Source organism: Manduca sexta, chromosome 8 (genome assembly GCF_014839805.1).
Source record: "Manduca sexta isolate Smith_Timp_Sample1 chromosome 8, JHU_Msex_v1.0, whole genome shotgun sequence".
In the NCBI taxonomy this organism is placed as follows: Eukaryota; Metazoa; Arthropoda; class Insecta; order Lepidoptera; family Sphingidae; genus Manduca; species Manduca sexta.
The window spans coordinates 7,110,011-7,128,324 of record NC_051122.1 but is presented as its reverse complement, the minus strand read 5'-3'; the positions used below and the strand labels follow the sequence as shown (position 1 = coordinate 7,128,324).

The window sequence follows — 18,314 nt, the reverse complement described above, 5'->3', positions numbered from 1 at the left end:
CCGTTTTTGTTTTTGATACATTTGGAAACATTGTACAGGAACAAATTTTTGAAAGACATTCTATAATCTATTAGGTAAGTTAAAAATAGTTAAAGGAAAACGTCTCACTCTTAATAAAATAATGATCTATATTCCAAAATTGTTAATTTATATCAAAAAATTAATTTCTGTTTGCGATCTTTTTTTTCTTTTTTTTCATGCTATAGGTTCATTTTGACTTATCCTTAATAAGTTAAATTTTATAGAAAATTTATAATTTTGGAATAGGTTATTATTTTATTAAGAGTGCGATGTGTATGTTAATTAACAACTACAAAAATAACGGAATAAACAAACCAACTTATGACCAAGATCAAACAAACAGTGATTAATATAAAATAATTAGAATTAAATATTTTTAAGTTGAAATTTATTTACAATGATCAATGATAAGTATATTAACTCCATTTGTTGAAACAAAATAAAACAATTTTTGAATCAAATTGCAAATAAAATAATATCAATGTATAAACATGCAAATTATCATTAAGTATTACGCTATTATCTAACTAAACTCTGACTAAAAAAGAACACAGCTAAATTAGTTACAGCTCCAGATGACGTTGCTAATTTGAATATATTTTTTATTAAAATATACTTATTTACGTTCGATTTATGGAAGCCGTAAATAACATTAATGAAGCCTGATAAACCTGGCTGATGACAATAGCTTATAGCGGTTTAAAAGATTACATAAACTATATTGCAGTACTTATATTTTGCCCAATAATAATAACACTATATTTTGTTTTACATTTTTATGAATCACCAGATGTTGTACGGTACTGTGTCTTTGTAAAAACCTTTTCTACAATAAAAAGTGCCACTGAGTACTTTTTTAAATAAAAAGTTGCCGATGCGCTAATTCAAAACATGGTGCCTGGGTGCATCATATTTGTTCATCGATTTCTACAGTTTTTGCATTTATAATATTAGTTAAATTCATAGCATCAGAAACTACCATTAGGCATCACCACGTACGTTACAAGGATTTTCTACATTAATATAGTCAGTAATATTTAGACACTCCACACGGACTGGCACTGCGTGTCGGCAAGTGGATGATGCCCTCCAACCTTACCCTTACATGTTAACTCCCTTCTGGCCCCGAATACGAATCGTCACATAATGAGACCGTGAAAAACACTCGCTCCTCACAACTCCTCACTCCGCAAATCGACAGTTACGAAACAAATCGAACACTTCATCATCCACAAAGAAATGTAAACGCTAACACAAAATATTAGAGTACAATTCAGTTTGCATAACCATTTATATATCCACGAATCGCTGTTTGATATTCTGATAACATTTGAGAAATAATAGGAGATGCTTTTGTTCATGTGCGGAGACACCCATTTAACGTTCAGGGGAATTTGATGAAAATACTCATAGTCCTTGTGTTACGTACCTTAGATTCTCTGCCCTGTAATTTGGAACAGTCCTTTATACTTAACGACTCCCTGATAACAGTTAAACTTTCATAATGCTATTTAACTTGTGACGTGACGCTTCCACTCACGGGTTTTATGTTTAATTTTATTACCTCTAATGTTATTGCTATTGAGTTACTGAAGACCTGCTTATTTTGAAAATTACTCTTCATTTTCTTTGTATGATCTATTGAGTTTGAGTAATGACGATTATTAGCTTTGCGTTTTCAATTTAGCGGTCGGAGACCTGAATACTTCAGAGTTCCTTGACATATTATACAGCTTTGTTGTTTTTAATACGTTCTGTAGAATTAATGTGGAATGTAATTACTTAATAATTATTAATTGATATTTTTAGTATCTAAAATGAAAGATTGGTTAATTGAATTTTGTTTTTGGAAATACTTAACCTTAACATATATTAAAATTCATAATTTTTAAACATCATGATAACCAAACTTATAAAAAGTATTTGTTCAAGTCCCAATGATACAATCTTGCTCATTCACAAAATAAAATAATAACTTAAAAAGAATTCCCTCAAAATTCAACCTAATTGTATTCCACTCACATTTTCTTTTTCTTTACTCACTTAATATAAGAAAGCGTGCGTATTGGAAAATGTGCATTAATATAATAGAAGAGGACTGGATAGTATGCACCTCGTCTTCGTGGCGGGTGCTGTAATTGTTCCACGTATCGATCATTGCAGATAATTTATTCGTAAGTAAAATTGAAACAGTAAGTAAAGCAATTGGGAACTGAGAACTAATCGTCCAGGTAGTTTGGTTGAGACAACTTTCCGTTTTACTTTCATTGCATAACTATTTTATACAGGAATATTGACAACTCGTTGCCAATTTAATTTTCTATAGCGGTTGTCGATACAAAATTAAGTTTCCGATACTCTTAGGGATGCTTCAGCATAGTGGATACTAATGAATGATAATTACTAGCTACGTGCTTTTGGATGTAGGAATGCTGAAAGACTTCTGACTGTACCATCTTCTAGAAGCCGCCGAGAGTTACAAGCGATCCTGGCTTACATGAGATGTAATGGGAAATGATGTGGTAGGATTCCGCATCGATCGAGAAATCTCGCAGCAGTCTCCAACGCGTCGAAGACGGTCACGGCGGAGTTTTAGTTAGTATTGCCGTGCATAGGGTTTGTATAGAGTTACGGACTTGGCCAGGCGGTGGCCCGACGTTTTCCACCTCTCCAGAGAGCTCAACTCAGGGTGGTAAGGCTGACGAACCCAACACAACTATCCGTCGCCCCCCGAGAAGGTTGGGCTGTAGTAGTATACAAAATAATAAGGATAGTGAAGATCGGTCTTTAAGTAATCAGGTCTGTCAACTTAAACTTGGCAATGGATTCAATCTATATTAAAAATATAATAAGTTTTACCTTCCATAAAACTACGATCTCATTAAGCAAACTCGAAGTTGTTATCTTGTAAACATGATCTATTATACGCTCGATATATGTTCTACGTGACTGCATTGATACTCTGTGTTCGTTATTAGATTATTTGTATCACTGGAAATATTTTCAGTTAGACTTGATGTATACAAGGATATTGATTGCTATTAAAAAAATTAAAGTATATAGTCTATGCCGGGTTTTCCCTAAGACTGTTTAGGCTGAGGCCTAGGGCGGCTAGTGGCTGGCAGTAGGAGGCGGGCGACCAACACTAAAAGTTCACGACTGTATTCGATAATATTTCGGTATTCAGACACGTTTACTTACTAAATTACTCGTTACTTAACTAAAATACTAGCGCAGTCCGAATAAGGCTTTATAAAGATTAGACGTCAAGCTAGCGACCGGTCATAAAAAAATATCGTTTCTGCATCATGCGTGAAAAATTATCACAGCGATTTATACTAATCTATCAACCTGACAATCTTGTTGTTTGAACGCGCTAATCTCTGGAACTAGTAAATAATTTCTTTTCATTAATAGAAAGCTACATTATTATAGGCTACTTTTATCCCGGGAAAATATTTATCCCGCGAAATCTTATGCAGACGGGCGACTCCGCAGGCAAAAGCTAATTTATGATAAGGACAGACCAAAATTGGATAATAATAATCACATAGACAAGCAATTACATTCATGCCTAATGCATTACGGTATTACATAATAATGCAAATTCTAATTATTTCTGCATAGTTCTGTACATTGTAATAAGTTACCCAACCTGACTATTACTGTTACGTAATCATTCAATCTATCTCCAATTATAAACACACATCACGCATTTATTCCCGAAGGGGTATGCAGAGGCGCAAACAGGGCACCCACATTTCGCCAAGAGTGTACTCCAGTTATGTTATAATAAACTTTGTTTTAGTTTACTGTTCGTGAAAAACGTCCACAATATTATAAGGGTCATTTTGAAGGCTGCAAAGTTTTCAAAACGGCAGGAGAAAATTATAATATGTAAGACCGCGATAAAATCCAAAAAAAAAAAATTCATCGCAATGTACAAGGTCATTTTGACATTGTGTTAATAAATTAAACCACATACTCGTGTTTTGCTAACATTGAGCTATAAACCATCTATAAACCACGAAAATTTGTAGAAAAATTCGCAATTTTACGATACTGATTTCGTTAGATAGTTTAGAGCGAATAGACGTGGGTGTGAGTGTATTTCTGACTGAAAGTGTGATGTTGCAGCTGTGACGAATTCTCTTAGACTAGTTAAAAATGGAAATACTAGTACTTTTTTAATGTTTATTTTGTTCAAAACTTACGCTTTTTATTTGACACCTACGGTTCGACTAACTTATTGCAAAGTATTATTTTCAAGAAGATAAGTACGTATTTTATTTAATAACGAAATACTAAAATAACTCTCTATAATTTAATTATAATTTAGCACATAACAATTGTGTACAGGTAGATTTAATACCAAATATGTTACTCTACAAGCTTCTCTTTTGTTTAACTTTGAGAAATTTGGTAGCTTCTTCTTCTATACATATCACTAGAGAAAACAAAATATAATCACTCTATTTCTAAATCCTTAATGAATACTGACTAAAATCACTTGCCCTGCCAAACGAGCTTTATAATTTTTATAGTAAAAAAACGATTTTAATCCCTCTATTTCCAAAACCTTTACCAATTACTGAGCGTATATATTAACAATGTTTTAATTAAGTTAGTAATTGCAACCATAATAGCATTAAACAAATCTCGTGCGTTATTTGAATTAAATTTAACTGGCCACACAACGCGTTCTAAATCAGCTGAACGGGCGCGCTGAGCAAACAATAGATAGGTACCCAAACCGAAAACTATTATGACTAGTTTGAAAACTTTATAAATTAAACCCGTAGCCCTTAACAAGTGTGTAGTTTTTGTCGGATTTTAGCCGGAAAGTCCGGAAATCTGTTGTATTAGTAAAGCAATTTGTCCCGGGTCCGCTCGCTTGCCGCGAACTTTTCTAATCTAAACTATTAGCGCGTTCAATCTTCGAGAAAACTCGCTACCATGTACGATATGACGAGAACAATTCTACGACTGTTTCTACCAATATTGTTACAATTACATTTGTACAAATTGTAATGGTGTAGAATGGATATTTGAAAAATAAGATTTTTGCTTGAAAATGAACATTGCAAAGAATCTTTGTCAAGGCGCATTTCTCGACGGAAAATCGATGACGTCGTGAATCGTGATACGGAATTGTATCGCACAATAGTTGTCCAATCATGCCGCCCACTTAGACAAGGGTCGTATTGCTTCAAAGATAGTACGATCTTTATTAGGTTTTAACATTTACGCCGGTTATGATCCATTGGAAAGGTTCGTAGATGAAAGGCGGACGCACGTCTTGCGTACATTGCCCTGTCACATCGCGTCATGTGATTGGTATTACTCGTTTCCATTGATTGTTATGTAGAGTATATTCAGCAGTCTTGTATCAGACATGTACATATGTACCCACATAATTATACGTGTTGTGTTTAGTGTAATTCCATAATTTGTAATATAATTTGATATTAAACGTCGGATGTTATCATACAATAATAAATTTTATGATCTTTTTATGATAATAATAATTTAATAATTTAATGATCTTTTTATACAATTAAAAATATTTTAAAACAAATACTGTAACTAATTTCACATATAAAAAATATTTAATAGACTTTTGGAAAGTATAGGTATATATTACACAAGTCAACAAAAAATTTTTTTTTTTTGTGTTTCTGTTCTAATGCTTGAATTCTGATTCCGCACATCGAAAAACACTCGGATATCCATTTTTAACTCTTAAAGTTTGCTTTTGTCTGATTTATGTTGATAAGTAAGTTTTGAAGATTTTAATTGATTCTTATGAGCAATAGGCGGTAGCATTTTGATCATTTTAATTGCAAATTGTGAATTATGTCTGAACGGTAGTAGTGAGTGTTTACTAGTCTATTACTATTTAAAAAAAAGTATATTTGAGTTGTAACAACCGACTTTTATGTCGTACTTGGTTAGAAAATGGCACTAAGAAAGTGTAAACAGGATGTTGATTAATTCTGTTTTATTTGCGGTGAATTTATTAAAGTAAGAAGCAAAAAATTTGCTTTAGCAACGATTTTGAAGCATTGCGAAGCCTATGACGCTTATCATAACCTCAAAATACGGAATCAAGATAAGAAATGGGTGCCTCACGGTGCTTGTGTTAATTTCAAATTGGAAAATATAATGTGAAAGTGAAACCAATTGTAAAGCCTAAATAAATATTGATGCTACCGTTACATATATAGTTAGGGCTAATGAAGTAATTTGTGTAAGCTGTAGATCATAATTCTGAAGCTATTGAATATTTAAAGAGATTTTTTCCCAAATTATCTGAAACCAAAGTTAAAACTAGTATTTTCGTTGGACCACAAATAAAACAAATAATGAGCAGCGATGATTTCACAAAATTCCTTATTGCTCATGAAAATAACCCTGGAAGCGTCTGAAAGCAGTAGTCAATTGTTTTTTTGGAAATCACAGAGTCGACAATTATAAAGAGTTCATTGAAACTATGGTTGAAAGTTTTAAATTGATGGGCTGCAGAATGTCCCATAAACTCCATATTTTACTTGCTTACCTGGACAAATTTAAAGACAATATGGGTGCCTATTCAGAGGAGCAGGGAGAACGTTTTTACCAAGATGTGATGGACTTTGAATGACATTACTAAGGGCAGTACAACAAGAGTATGATGGGAGATTACATTTGGGGATTAATACGCACAAAAACATAAAAGATCCATTAAAAAAAACATTTATGAACATGGTTTTTTGTTATTTTCTATTTGTTTGCTATTATTAGTCATAATTCTTGTATAAAAAGACTTTGATGTTCAATAAAAACTTTTTTTATCGTAATTTTAAATAAAATTACAGAGAAAGTATAAAAATTTGTATGTGTTTTTTAAAACTCAGTAAAATTGCTCTAGTTTTTACAAAAGCAGACTTTGATCGGAACAGTTATTTTTTTTATTTATTTGTAACATAGGAGAAACCAAAATTTCAAATTCAGGAGCCAGACTCAAAAATCGTGTTGACCGGTGTTATAGGTAATATATTATAATTGTATCCGACCCCCAATGGATTTGAAAGCTATTTGCGATTTACAAAAAAGATATTACGTAAATTTCCTGAAGGGAACAAGTCGATGCAAAGTAGGTAAATCAAGGTGCATTTTTGCAAGTCAGTAACTTACAAAGCGATTCTCTAGTCGGCAATCCGTTGACGGCGATTTATTGAGCAAATGCATGAACAGGTTACTTTATTCTCAAAATAAACGGACATTAAAATTGAGGCGATATTTTTAAAGGAAAAAATTATAAATTTAGTTTGCCTACAGTTTTCCCTTAAATCAAAATAAAGGACGATATTTCTTCTGCCTTCAGAGTAACTACACTTACTTACGTACTTAATAATTATTTATATAAAACAAAACAATATATTGATTCATCAGTTTATTTACTTCCGCTGCAAAAGTAATTTTATTTATCCATAAAACTTTACTTTATTTAAACGGAACCGTAAACATTATCTTAACACCCACACGCCCCAATAACAAAGGGACACTGTCATAATTACGTATTTGACGTACATTTCACTAAATTCCACAACTCACAAAACAGGGCAAAATACTCATAAACAAGCTGGCTAATTACAAAGATCCCGTCTAAGTACCAAAGGGTCCGGACACCGTACACATTCAAGTTTGACATTAACAATTATGTCCAACGGGCAAACTTGTATAATCCGTGACGTAACATCAATTTGTTTACATAAACATGAGGCAATTAACGTCGGCCCAGCCCGGCCCTTGTAAACACCTGCGACACATAAGAACCCCTTGCGTTGCCACGAGACAATCGATTAAAACATCGATTTACATGTAAATCGATTAGAAATTATGTTGTGGTTGTTAGTTTGAATGCTGGTGATATTATTTCGAACTTTACCAATACGAATAAAATGTTTATTTTTCTACATAGCTTCATTTAGTTCCGTGAGTTTATGATAAAAGTTAATTCATATTATATAAAGTTTTAATCATAAAATAAGCCAAGTAATTACCAAAACCTCAGCGTAGCAGTCAACAGCTAAACATTAAAGCTCAAATTAAACGTTTCGTACTCAACGCTCCCAAGATACTTCAGAGGAGAGATGCAACAAATATTTAAAGGCAAACATCATTAACCGCCGGTAATTGTACGAATATTACCACAACGTAAAGGCGAAGGGAACCACTAAAAACGCTCGTTAACAGCACACTCGCTAATTTGAACGCGAACAATTGCGTTTGCCGCCAGCTTCAAGTAGATATCTACAAACGGTGCACAAATCTAGGGGGAGTGGAAAAAAAGAAACACTGCTAAAATTCCGACACAAAAGAACGTCGAGTTGGCTCCCTATGGACGTCGTAAAATTTTCTAGTCGTTCTAAGAAATGTGCTATGCATGCTCACACTTTTCGGAAGTAGGTTGCCGCGTTCCGCCTAAGCTCTTTGCCCTCGAGGATTTTTTGTGAATCTTGTGGCATTTGCTCGTTTCGATGATTGTTTATGCATTTCAATTGCTGTTTTGTTTTGTGATGTTCACTTTAATAGCAGTCATATTTAGGTCATGTATGTAATGGGATGATACAATGGGAGGTTTTAAAAAGGTCAATTAGTTTTGGCTTGGTTACACTTTTTTTAGTTGTCCTCGTAATTTCTAATTTTAAGTAAGTAATTAGTAAATTACATTACCGTTAGAGCATTTTTTTAAATGACGTCTAAAATATTTTCTCTTTATTAGCACATCTAAAACTCCCACAGAAACTCAAACAATAACTTAAACACATTCAAAAAATGATAAAGAGACTGTAAAAGACAATTCATGATTAATTACTTTAAATACAAAAAACACTTGCAAAAACAAGAAAAAACAAACCAATTCAAAACACTCAGTCATTAAGAAACGTTAATTCGTTGCGAGGTTCGCGGAGCCAGATAAATAAGCCCTCTAAGTGAGCCCTAACATGGGCCGGCAGAACTCGTTAGCGGCTCTTTATCGAGAATAAAAGTTTTTCGGCCAACCGAGAGCAGAATGTGGGCAGCCGAAAATGCTGATAACGAAAAACTTGCTCTACGTGATCCCTTTGAACTAAGTTTCGCATTCGCTTTCTTTGCTTAGAAACGTTTTATCGTTTTCATTAATTCGCCATGTGTGGTTCGTAATTGAATTTTGAAAGGCAACAAACTGTTCTGTAAATGTGATTATTGTTTTAATTAAATTTATGGACGTGTGGTGGCGTGTCACTCTGAATTTATTACCGTCATAAGGCAAGTTTTTTCTATGAACTGTCTAAACGAAGCTTGCCTTTGCCATTTTTCAGTTGAAATGTTGTATCTATTAAGATCCTACGGAGCAATTTCGTCATCTAGTAGATATATTTTATATAATAAAATAAAAAAGATGATCTATTTGACTAGGCATATACTTACATACTTACTACTCACTACATTTTTTTCTTGGCGTTGTCGGCGTAAAATTAAGTTGTTGACATCCTATCAATCAACGTAGTACCATAATTTGTTTTTTTCAATTATATTGAATACTTATATTTGACTGTTTATTTACAGCAAATCATCATAGTGCCTTTGGAAACCATATAAATAAGCGACTGAAACAAAGAAAATATTTCATCTCCATAGAAACTATTTCGATCAAAACGTATTTCGACATTTAGAAACTAAATTACTTTCAACGCTGATTTAAATGGAAATTCAAAGATGTCCCTATTACATTTAATTCCAAATATTTGATTAGTATTTGTGTTCTAGGATTCTCGTAGATAGGTAAAGGTATTCCATAACCTTCGACCATTTTTTTAAAAGTTTTAAGTGGCGTTGCCACCTTATACAGCCGGTATGTGTTTATAAAATGATATTACAATTCTGCATCATGCAATATACAAATTGTACATATGATTTTGAAATATCATCTAAACAGAGTTTCTGATATGATAACATTATTACACAGATCAGGGGTTGATTGCCATGTGCAGTAATAATTAATTAAGCCACAAGCTAGAACAGCTGGTGTCTGCGGTGACACTGTAATACCACTTAGGATAATGACATCGCCTTAACCAACAGTCATATGTGAAATACCTGTGTCTCCACATTGCAGGTTAATATGCATTATTTGTTGATGAATGGAATCTGCAGTAATATGAGTTACTAATGTTGTCATTAAATTCTTTTGATTTTTAAGAGTTGTTCTAGTTCGAGTCTGTAATTTGTGAAGTATTATGCTAGACTGAATCAAGGGCTTAGTTGTATTCGATGCGCGGTACGGTTACCGCTCTGTGAAGTCTCGGGTTAAATTCCTGGATAGCGCAAATCATTTCTTTTTTCTCAGTATTAGGTCGGATTTTGGAATTGGTGCCCGATATGGCGATTGGCTAGCCTCCTGTCACATCACAGCTCGGAATACGCATTACCCACGGCGAAAATTGTCTCACCTATGTCTTCTCCTCTGGGGATAAAAAGAGTGACTGTGTATTTGTAAATTATATTGTGGATTTACGAAAGAAAATATTTAATTCAACAAATGTTAAAGGTTGAACAATTCAAATTTAACCTACGACACTGGAATTGAAAGGCCTCTATTAATAAATTCTTTATTAAAAATATATGTTTATGTAAGGTCGTAGGGTATTCGCAACTAAATCAACAACTAGTATATATCCTCAATAGAGGGCATGAAGTTTTCTGGCACTTGAGAATGGTCCACCTGACGTTTTCTAAATAAAGGTACAATTTTATGCGTGGTCGCTCGTATCGTACGCTTTTCTTTTTGTTTTTTACTTTTCTTGTTTATTCTTTGCTTCGCGACTGTCAACAAGATCTCTGCTTCTGGAGTGTCGCAAGGAAATGAATTTTTAACATCATATACTTGACATGTAGTCGATGTAGATTTCATATCCTTTAGTTGTTCACCTGTTTGAGTAATAGTTTCTTTTATTTTCAAAGCATACAATTGTTCATCTACTTTAAGTTTCGTAACAATAACAGCTTTGAGCACTTTATTTCTTTTAGATTTAACCTTTTTTAATTTGACTGTGTCATTAGCAAGATTTCTTTTCTCACGGTGCCTATCAAAATTATGTCGTTCAGATAGAACATCGGTCTGAAGTTCCTCAGCACTGGGGCGATTATCAACCATGTGTAAATTAATCTTATCAGCTTTAATAGCTCTCTCCATACACGCGATGCAGTTCTGACAAGCTGCCTCAGCAAAAACGGCCTGCACTTCACTGACAACGTTAACGAGAGGTGGCGCATTAATATTTAGCAGTATCTTGTTATGTATCGAGGGTCTTTGCCGGTTTTTCATCGTGTCATTGTATATTGTATCCCAATCAGTATGTATAAAACTTTCAGCTGCAAAATAAAAAGTTATAAGGAAAATTTACATGTTGATCTAATTAATCGTATGATTCGTCAAAATATCACAATAACGAGTATCGCCAATTATATACTTTGCGTATATTTTTCCTGTTAATGTATTCGTTAAAACTTCTTAAGGAAGCTCAATAACTTACTCTATAAAAAATATAACAACGTTTTAAAATATATTACAGAACCAGGTTAGCAACCCTGAAATATCCGTAAAGACGAATCAAAGCGTTTCTCACCTAGCGCTTGCGGCGCCATCACTACAAACGTGCACAACAACAGTGAACTCATTAGTTCCATCTGCTGACTGCTTGTTCGAAGGTGTCTCCAGTGCACCAGACAATCTTCTTACTGAAGTACACTAACAAGCTTCGTTATAGTACGTAGTTTTACGAAACGCGCCTTGTTGCACTCCCTGAGTCGCTACCTCGCTTCGGCACTCCTGTTAAATGTTTTCAAGTGCTTCTTAGTTTATCTCATATTAGGCACGGATTTCTAAAGTACGTTTATAACTTCACTCTTGCGTAATTAGTTCAAAATTCCATTATTTTTGTACATTTCAAAATTCTCTTGAATTGTGTTTTTAATTTAAAATAATATGTTATATTTTAAAAACTTGATTATGATAATGGCAGTCAAAAAAAAATATAACAAATTTATAGCACCCATAAATACTTAAACTAGAAACTAGACATATATATTTACATTTTATTAACAGCCCACTTGATTCCAGCCATTTAACGAATATTCAGATAAACTTCGGTGCCCTTTGAACATAAATTTAATTTGTGCTATAAATAAGACTAAATACGTATGTAACGTAAAATATAATTCTTTTAGTATAAAAGAAAACAACTCACCGGTGATTCATAGAGTACATAAACTTAGATTAATGCGCAAACAACTAAACGTCTTGGATTCGTACAAGAATAATGTCAGTGTCACGTAAAAGACCTTTCTTATATCCACATTTTAGTAAACTGAAGTTTGTTGGTGCATCTCTTGGGTGTATTGTTTACGCCAAAGATGTTTATACGAGTGCAGTAGTAATGGAACATACAGTATGCCATTGTTTCGAGTTATAAACGACTGCATCCAATCATATGGTTGTAAATTCGAAATTACCAACTTTCAATATCATTTATTAGAGTTCAGAATATGAGAAGAAAATGTGTAGTCAAACGCCACACGACGTATACTTAAAATAACTAATTTCGGGTATTTCTGTTTGAGGTTTCGTAGTTTATATATAGATACACGTATTGATCTAGCTAGATGGTTTGTGGTTTATTAATTATCTCGGATAGTGTTTCCATGTCTTTGTAATTACGAGGACCAATTAGCAAATTCCAGTTACTACTATAATGAGGATTTACACGACCTTTAATAATTATCTATTTCTAGCTTCATCTTCGAGGTATATTCCCTTGTTTCACATAAAGTAGTTATTGTAAGAGAATACACTATAAAGACTATATCCCTAAGGGGATGGGATGAAGTGCCGCATTAATTACACCTACATTTTACTAAGAATTTTTCTTTCCATGGTTCCTATAAGCCATTTTATTATACTAATCTTATAAAGGCAACAGTTTGCGAAGATTGTTAGATTGTAAAAATTTAAAGCAAAAAAAAAATAATTTTGAAATTTTATCACACAAAGAAGTAGATTCTCCTTCGTTTCGGAAAAATACACTTTAAGCCTTTTATACCGGTTAACCTGTTCTACCCAGGCGAAGCTGTAGGCAACACTTAGTATTTCATATAGTTGTCTGATTGACAAACGTAGGTCATTTGCTTTGTCTTCCCCAAGACCAAAGCATATTACACCATACTGTCCTTACCTACTCTGTGAATTAAGAGACACTATTGGACAATCGAATGTTTGCTTACCTCAACTTCAGTGCGCTATTGTGATGTTGGTGTGTTTATGTTACACCAATAACCGGATAACGGCGTCCGTGTGATTAGTTTGGGACAATGGCTGTGAAATCCATGGGAATTGGATGTTGGTGTGTGTCTCCGTACTTTGGAGTTGGTTATTGTCATCATAGACCATAAACTGGCCAGATATCCTGAAGAATTGGCAGATCTACGCTGTAAGCAATTTTACTAAATTATCCATTAGTTCTTAAAATTAATTCGTTATTAAAAAGGAATGTTAAGCAAAAGACATTAATTCAGTTTTCGTTTGTTCAGTCTTCTATTTCCTTCATATAACCATATTTTATTCATATAATAGTTTTATACAAGTACACAGTGTAAAAGATAGTATTCATATCGAAATATGAATAAGCACTAACCTAATATAATTTGATTTATTCTAAAACCCAAAAACAATCTAAACCCACCGTCCTTAAACTTAAAATATTTCATTAAGCGCTGTAAATTTAAGTTAAACGGCGTCAGCAAGAAGTTCCGCATTGATAATTACTGTAGCTGCAGTACTCTAATGAGCTATTGTCTTCTTAGCGCAGAGCCGTGAAGATTTCCTAACACGAATGCTGAGATGGTTATAAACTGAAGGATTTTGAAGTTTGTCGCTATGTGAATAAGTGTGACGTCGCATAATATTTAAAAAAAAATATCTATATTCGTTGTGGACAGATGACTTTATAAAGGTCCCAGGAAAACGTTGGATGCAGGCCGCTTTCGACAGGTCCGTCTGAAAATCTTTGAGGGAGGCTTATGTTGAGCAGTGGACTTTATGTGGCTGATGATGATGATCTATATTCGTAAACCCGTCATAGTATTTCACGTGACGCGTTCCTAGCCCAGTGTGCATATCGGGTTTTGCACAATTGTGTCGACATAATTGTGTCGACTTGCGACAGATAATCTTCTCTAATCTCTTATTAATCGATACTCTCTGAACGCCAGTTTAGTAGTCTTTATAGTGATATAAAAATCGGAGTCGGTTTTATGTATTTTTAAAAGGCTGTCTTACCCTACACTCTAACTCATATAAAATAGTACAGACAAACCGAGAATGGGACGATGGAAGCTTTGTCTGAGCAAAGAAAATTGTCTTAACCGGCAACGAAATTAATCACACTGAAGTAAAATAAATAGGAAGAGTTGGAACATTTTTATGGCCTACGGGTGCTTTACGTGTGCCTTAAAAGCACTTCTTTAACGTCGCTTTTGAATACTGAACAAATCGAGAAGAAGATATCATTTATTGCAGAATGTAGCTACTGAATATGTAGGTGCTTTTTAAATGTTCCAATACATACTCCGTGATATGTACCGGTGGGCAATATTATTATAATACATAGTGCTACCTACTTACTACTTTTACATAGTTTTTCTTTGTTATTTGTTTCACAGTAGTTTTTTTAGCTAGCTAAATCGATTCTAGTTTTTATTTATACTTCGTTCTACTTAATAATGATAATAATGTTAATAAAAATGGTTATTTCTTTTCTTAAGTTAAATGAATATTATGGGAAATATTTTGGAATGAATTTTGAGGCAGCACTCTGTTTTTATAGAGCCGCTGGACGGTTTAAAATTGTTTTCAAATATAAAAAATAATCTATATATTACTATTATATAAAGCTGAAGAGTTTGTTTGTTTGTTTGTTTGAACGCGCTAATCTCAGGAACTACCGGTTCGAACTGAAAAAATATTTTTGTGTTGGATAGCCCTTTGTTCGTGGAGTGCTATAGGCTATATATCATCACGCTATACCCAATAGGAGCAGAGCAGTAATGGCTAATCTCAGAAACTACCGATTCAAACTGAAAAAATCTTTTTGTGTTGAATAGTCCTTTGTTTGTGGAGTGCTCAAAGTTATATATCATCACGCCATGACCAATAGGAGCGGAGCAGTAATGTCTAATCTCAGGAACTACCGGTTTCAACTGAAAAATTCGTTTTGTGTTGGATAGCCCTTTGTTCCTGGAGTGCTATAGGCTATATATCATCACGTTATGACCAATAGGAGCGGAACAGTAATGAAACATGTTGCAAATCGAGGAAAAATTATTAGTTTTGAGAGCTTCCGTTGCGTGCCCTGTGTAAACGATTAAAGTTATGCAACAATGATGTATGACGTGATTGTTCCTCTTAAAAAGTTCTAAAAAATATATTATAAAACAAAGTCCCCCGCTGTATCTGTCTGCCTGAACGTGTTAAACTCAAAAACTACCCAACGTATTAAGATGAAATTTGGTATGGAGACGGTTTGAGACCCTGGGAAGAACATAGGCTCCCGGGAAGTTTCCCGGGAGTAAAGTAGTAGTTACTACTTTTATAACGGAAAACTTTAGCCTGAAAAACTTTATAACGCGGGCAGAGCCGCGGGCAAAAGCTATTTTATCAATAAAAATCGAGATTTTTTTTAAATTGATATTTTTATTCAATACATTTTCTGCAGTTGTGTACCAACATTTTATTTAATGTGGAGAATATCTCCTCACAAATTCAAAATAAGTACCTATTAGTGAGCAAATAAATGTATATATTATAAGTATATGTTATAAATTAAACGATATTTAAAATTAAATAACAACAACAACAAAGGCCCTCATTTCTTCAATATAATAACCTGAGCATATCAGTTGAGACACAGGTTCGCGTTAAAACATTTTCATAAACCGATTGAGGCGTAAGAGTAGAATATTTCACGCGCTTAGGCAAACGCTCATGTTCATGTAGGCTCAAATAAAATTACCATAAAATATTATGGAGAAGTGTAGCGGAGCATAAAAGCGGGGCAAAACTTTTTTCTAACTTATCCCGTTACTCAGAAAGATGTGACTTTTATGACAGAGTCGGACTTTTAGGTTATTTGTATGCTACAAATTTCGTAGATTTGTTCTTATTCTCTCAGCGATAAGGTTTACTGTTTACGATGTAGATTTGTATCAGTTGATTTGTTTACGCGCTTTCTATTGAGATGTAAAAGTGGACTATTGGCGTTCATTGTCTACGCAGTGTTTAAATAAGGTTTACACTTTCTGAGTTTATCATTCTTCACACAGACTGCATCGGTGGCGTAGTTGTAGTTGTGTCCCAGGTACGGCACTGCTCTGTACTCCAGGTTCGAATCTCAGGTCGGGCAAAGTGATATGGGGTTTTTCTGCTCATTATTGGTCCGGAGTCTGGAATTTGTGCCCTACGTGGCGACACGCTCCTTATCACATCATGGGACGGAACACACTTGGAGAAAAGTGGGAGTCCTAGTTACACATGTGCCTGCCCCTTTAGTAATAAGGCGTGACGTGGGTGTGAAAACTTCTTATTTATTTCTTATAGACTATGATGTTCAACCGTATCGAGAAAATCGTATAATTGCTTTGTATACTGCAAGGGTGAAAGAAAAAAATCAAAATATAAGAATTATTTTCTGTTCAGGAAGCGTCGGTCTTACTTTAAAACTACTGCGGTCGGTAGACCGGTAGCAAAGGCATCTTGAACATTTTCCGGTACTCGCGTAGTGATTAGCTTTCATCAGAGAAGGCATTAACCTTTCACAAAGGTACAGCTAGATCAGGAATTGAATTTTTTATTGACCCAAAATTTAACTGCCGCTGATCAGTACAACCATGATTAGTGGCTTACGTTTCCCAGCACAAGTTTGAAAGTAAATTTATGTTTATTTTTTTGCCATAAATTTATCCTTTGTAAGATATATAGATATAGATATTTTTTCGCCTTTTTTTAACAAAGCTTACAATCAAGAGTATTTGTGTTGTTTGAAATAGTTATCATATATCTAGTTTAGTTACAAAGTAAATACGTACGATCGTTCGATTAATTTTCACAAAATCCGTGATTACACACATCCAAAGCCGTTTCTTTGTGAAAGAAATCTCGTTTGCATATCTCATGACACGATGATATGGAATTATTTATTCTCGTTGCGAAGCCTAAATATTTAAGTCTACAAACCTAGCAGTGATACGTATTTGAACGGAGCCATTAAATTAAATGAATTTCCTCAACTGCGATCCCAAAGGCTTAAACCCATTTCGCTTATCGGTCAGTTTGACGTCAGATATCCAAGTATACACAACGCTGGGCCCTTATTCTGTATGATAGTGTAAACGCGTAACGCGGCCGTGTCATGTTATCTTCGAGAAATTTGCGTGGAATGGTATTCTGTAAGCCAAATTTCTATAGTACTAAACATGATGCGTTGTGTTACGTGCTTGTTACACACTGTCAAAATAACGTGCGGGATAGAGAATAAGGCTCCTGGTGAGCTAATAAATCAATTTATTCGGAAATGACAATTTTATGTTTGATAACTTATTTTATACGATGAATATACTATAATTAGGCACAAAGTGTAATACAAACGATGACATTTTTATGCATCAGGATATTTTTATTGTATTTGTGCATAGATTACAGCCATCCAGTGCCAATGACTTCAGTAATTCAATATAAGAAGCAATTTTATTGGAGAATAAATAGAAATTGTGAAAAAATATAGCGTGCATTACTCGAGATCGCGAAACGAGTCACGCACTCAGCAAGCTGACTTGTTATAGGCCTTTAGTCGCTTAAATTATTGAAGAAATTCAAAAGATTGGCCAACATAAAACCTATACATATCCAGTTGGCAAACATAAAACCTATATGCAAATTATAAATAAGTATTACCGCGTCCTGGTTTTAAATTGAACATATTTTATCAACAGCGCACTCTAGCGACGGTGTAATAGGCGCCTGATGCTAATCCTATGGCCCATGAAGGAAGCTAACAGGTTCTCATCGGCATTCAAACAGAAATATATGGGAGTCGGGCTGTCATGCCAACAGCGAATGCCTATAAGATGGCTATCTTTAAATTCAATGTTATCGCAAAATGACGCTTTATACTTCCTTACGTTTTAAATGACGTGTTTGTGAGGTTGTTGCTTTT

General features: G+C 34.0%; 1 protein-coding gene across 1 annotated transcript; it reads right to left on the bottom strand.

Annotated features, from left to right (window-relative positions):
* Positions 1–10,644: 10,644 nt before the first annotated feature.
* Positions 10,645–12,396, bottom strand: LOC115446797. Its single transcript, XM_030173600.2, has 3 exons — positions 12,297–12,396; positions 11,676–11,878; positions 10,645–11,421 (listed from the first exon to the last, which is right to left on the bottom strand). Exons 2-3 carry the CDS (start codon positions 11,734–11,736, stop codon positions 10,715–10,717), a joined length of 768 nt encoding a protein of 255 aa, XP_030029460.2. The 5' UTR covers positions 11,737–11,878; positions 12,297–12,396; the 3' UTR covers positions 10,645–10,714.
* Between the last annotated feature and the right edge of the window lie 5,918 nt (positions 12,397–18,314).

Coding starts and splice junctions, on each gene's coding strand:
- LOC115446797 (XM_030173600.2), bottom strand. CDS start 11,736: ATGGAACTAATGAGTTCACTGTTGTTGTGCACGTTTGTAGTGATGGCG. Junction 11,422..11,675: donor GATGGCGCCGCAAGCGCTAG/GTGAGAAACGCT, acceptor TTTATTTTGCAG/CTGAAAGTTTTATACATACT.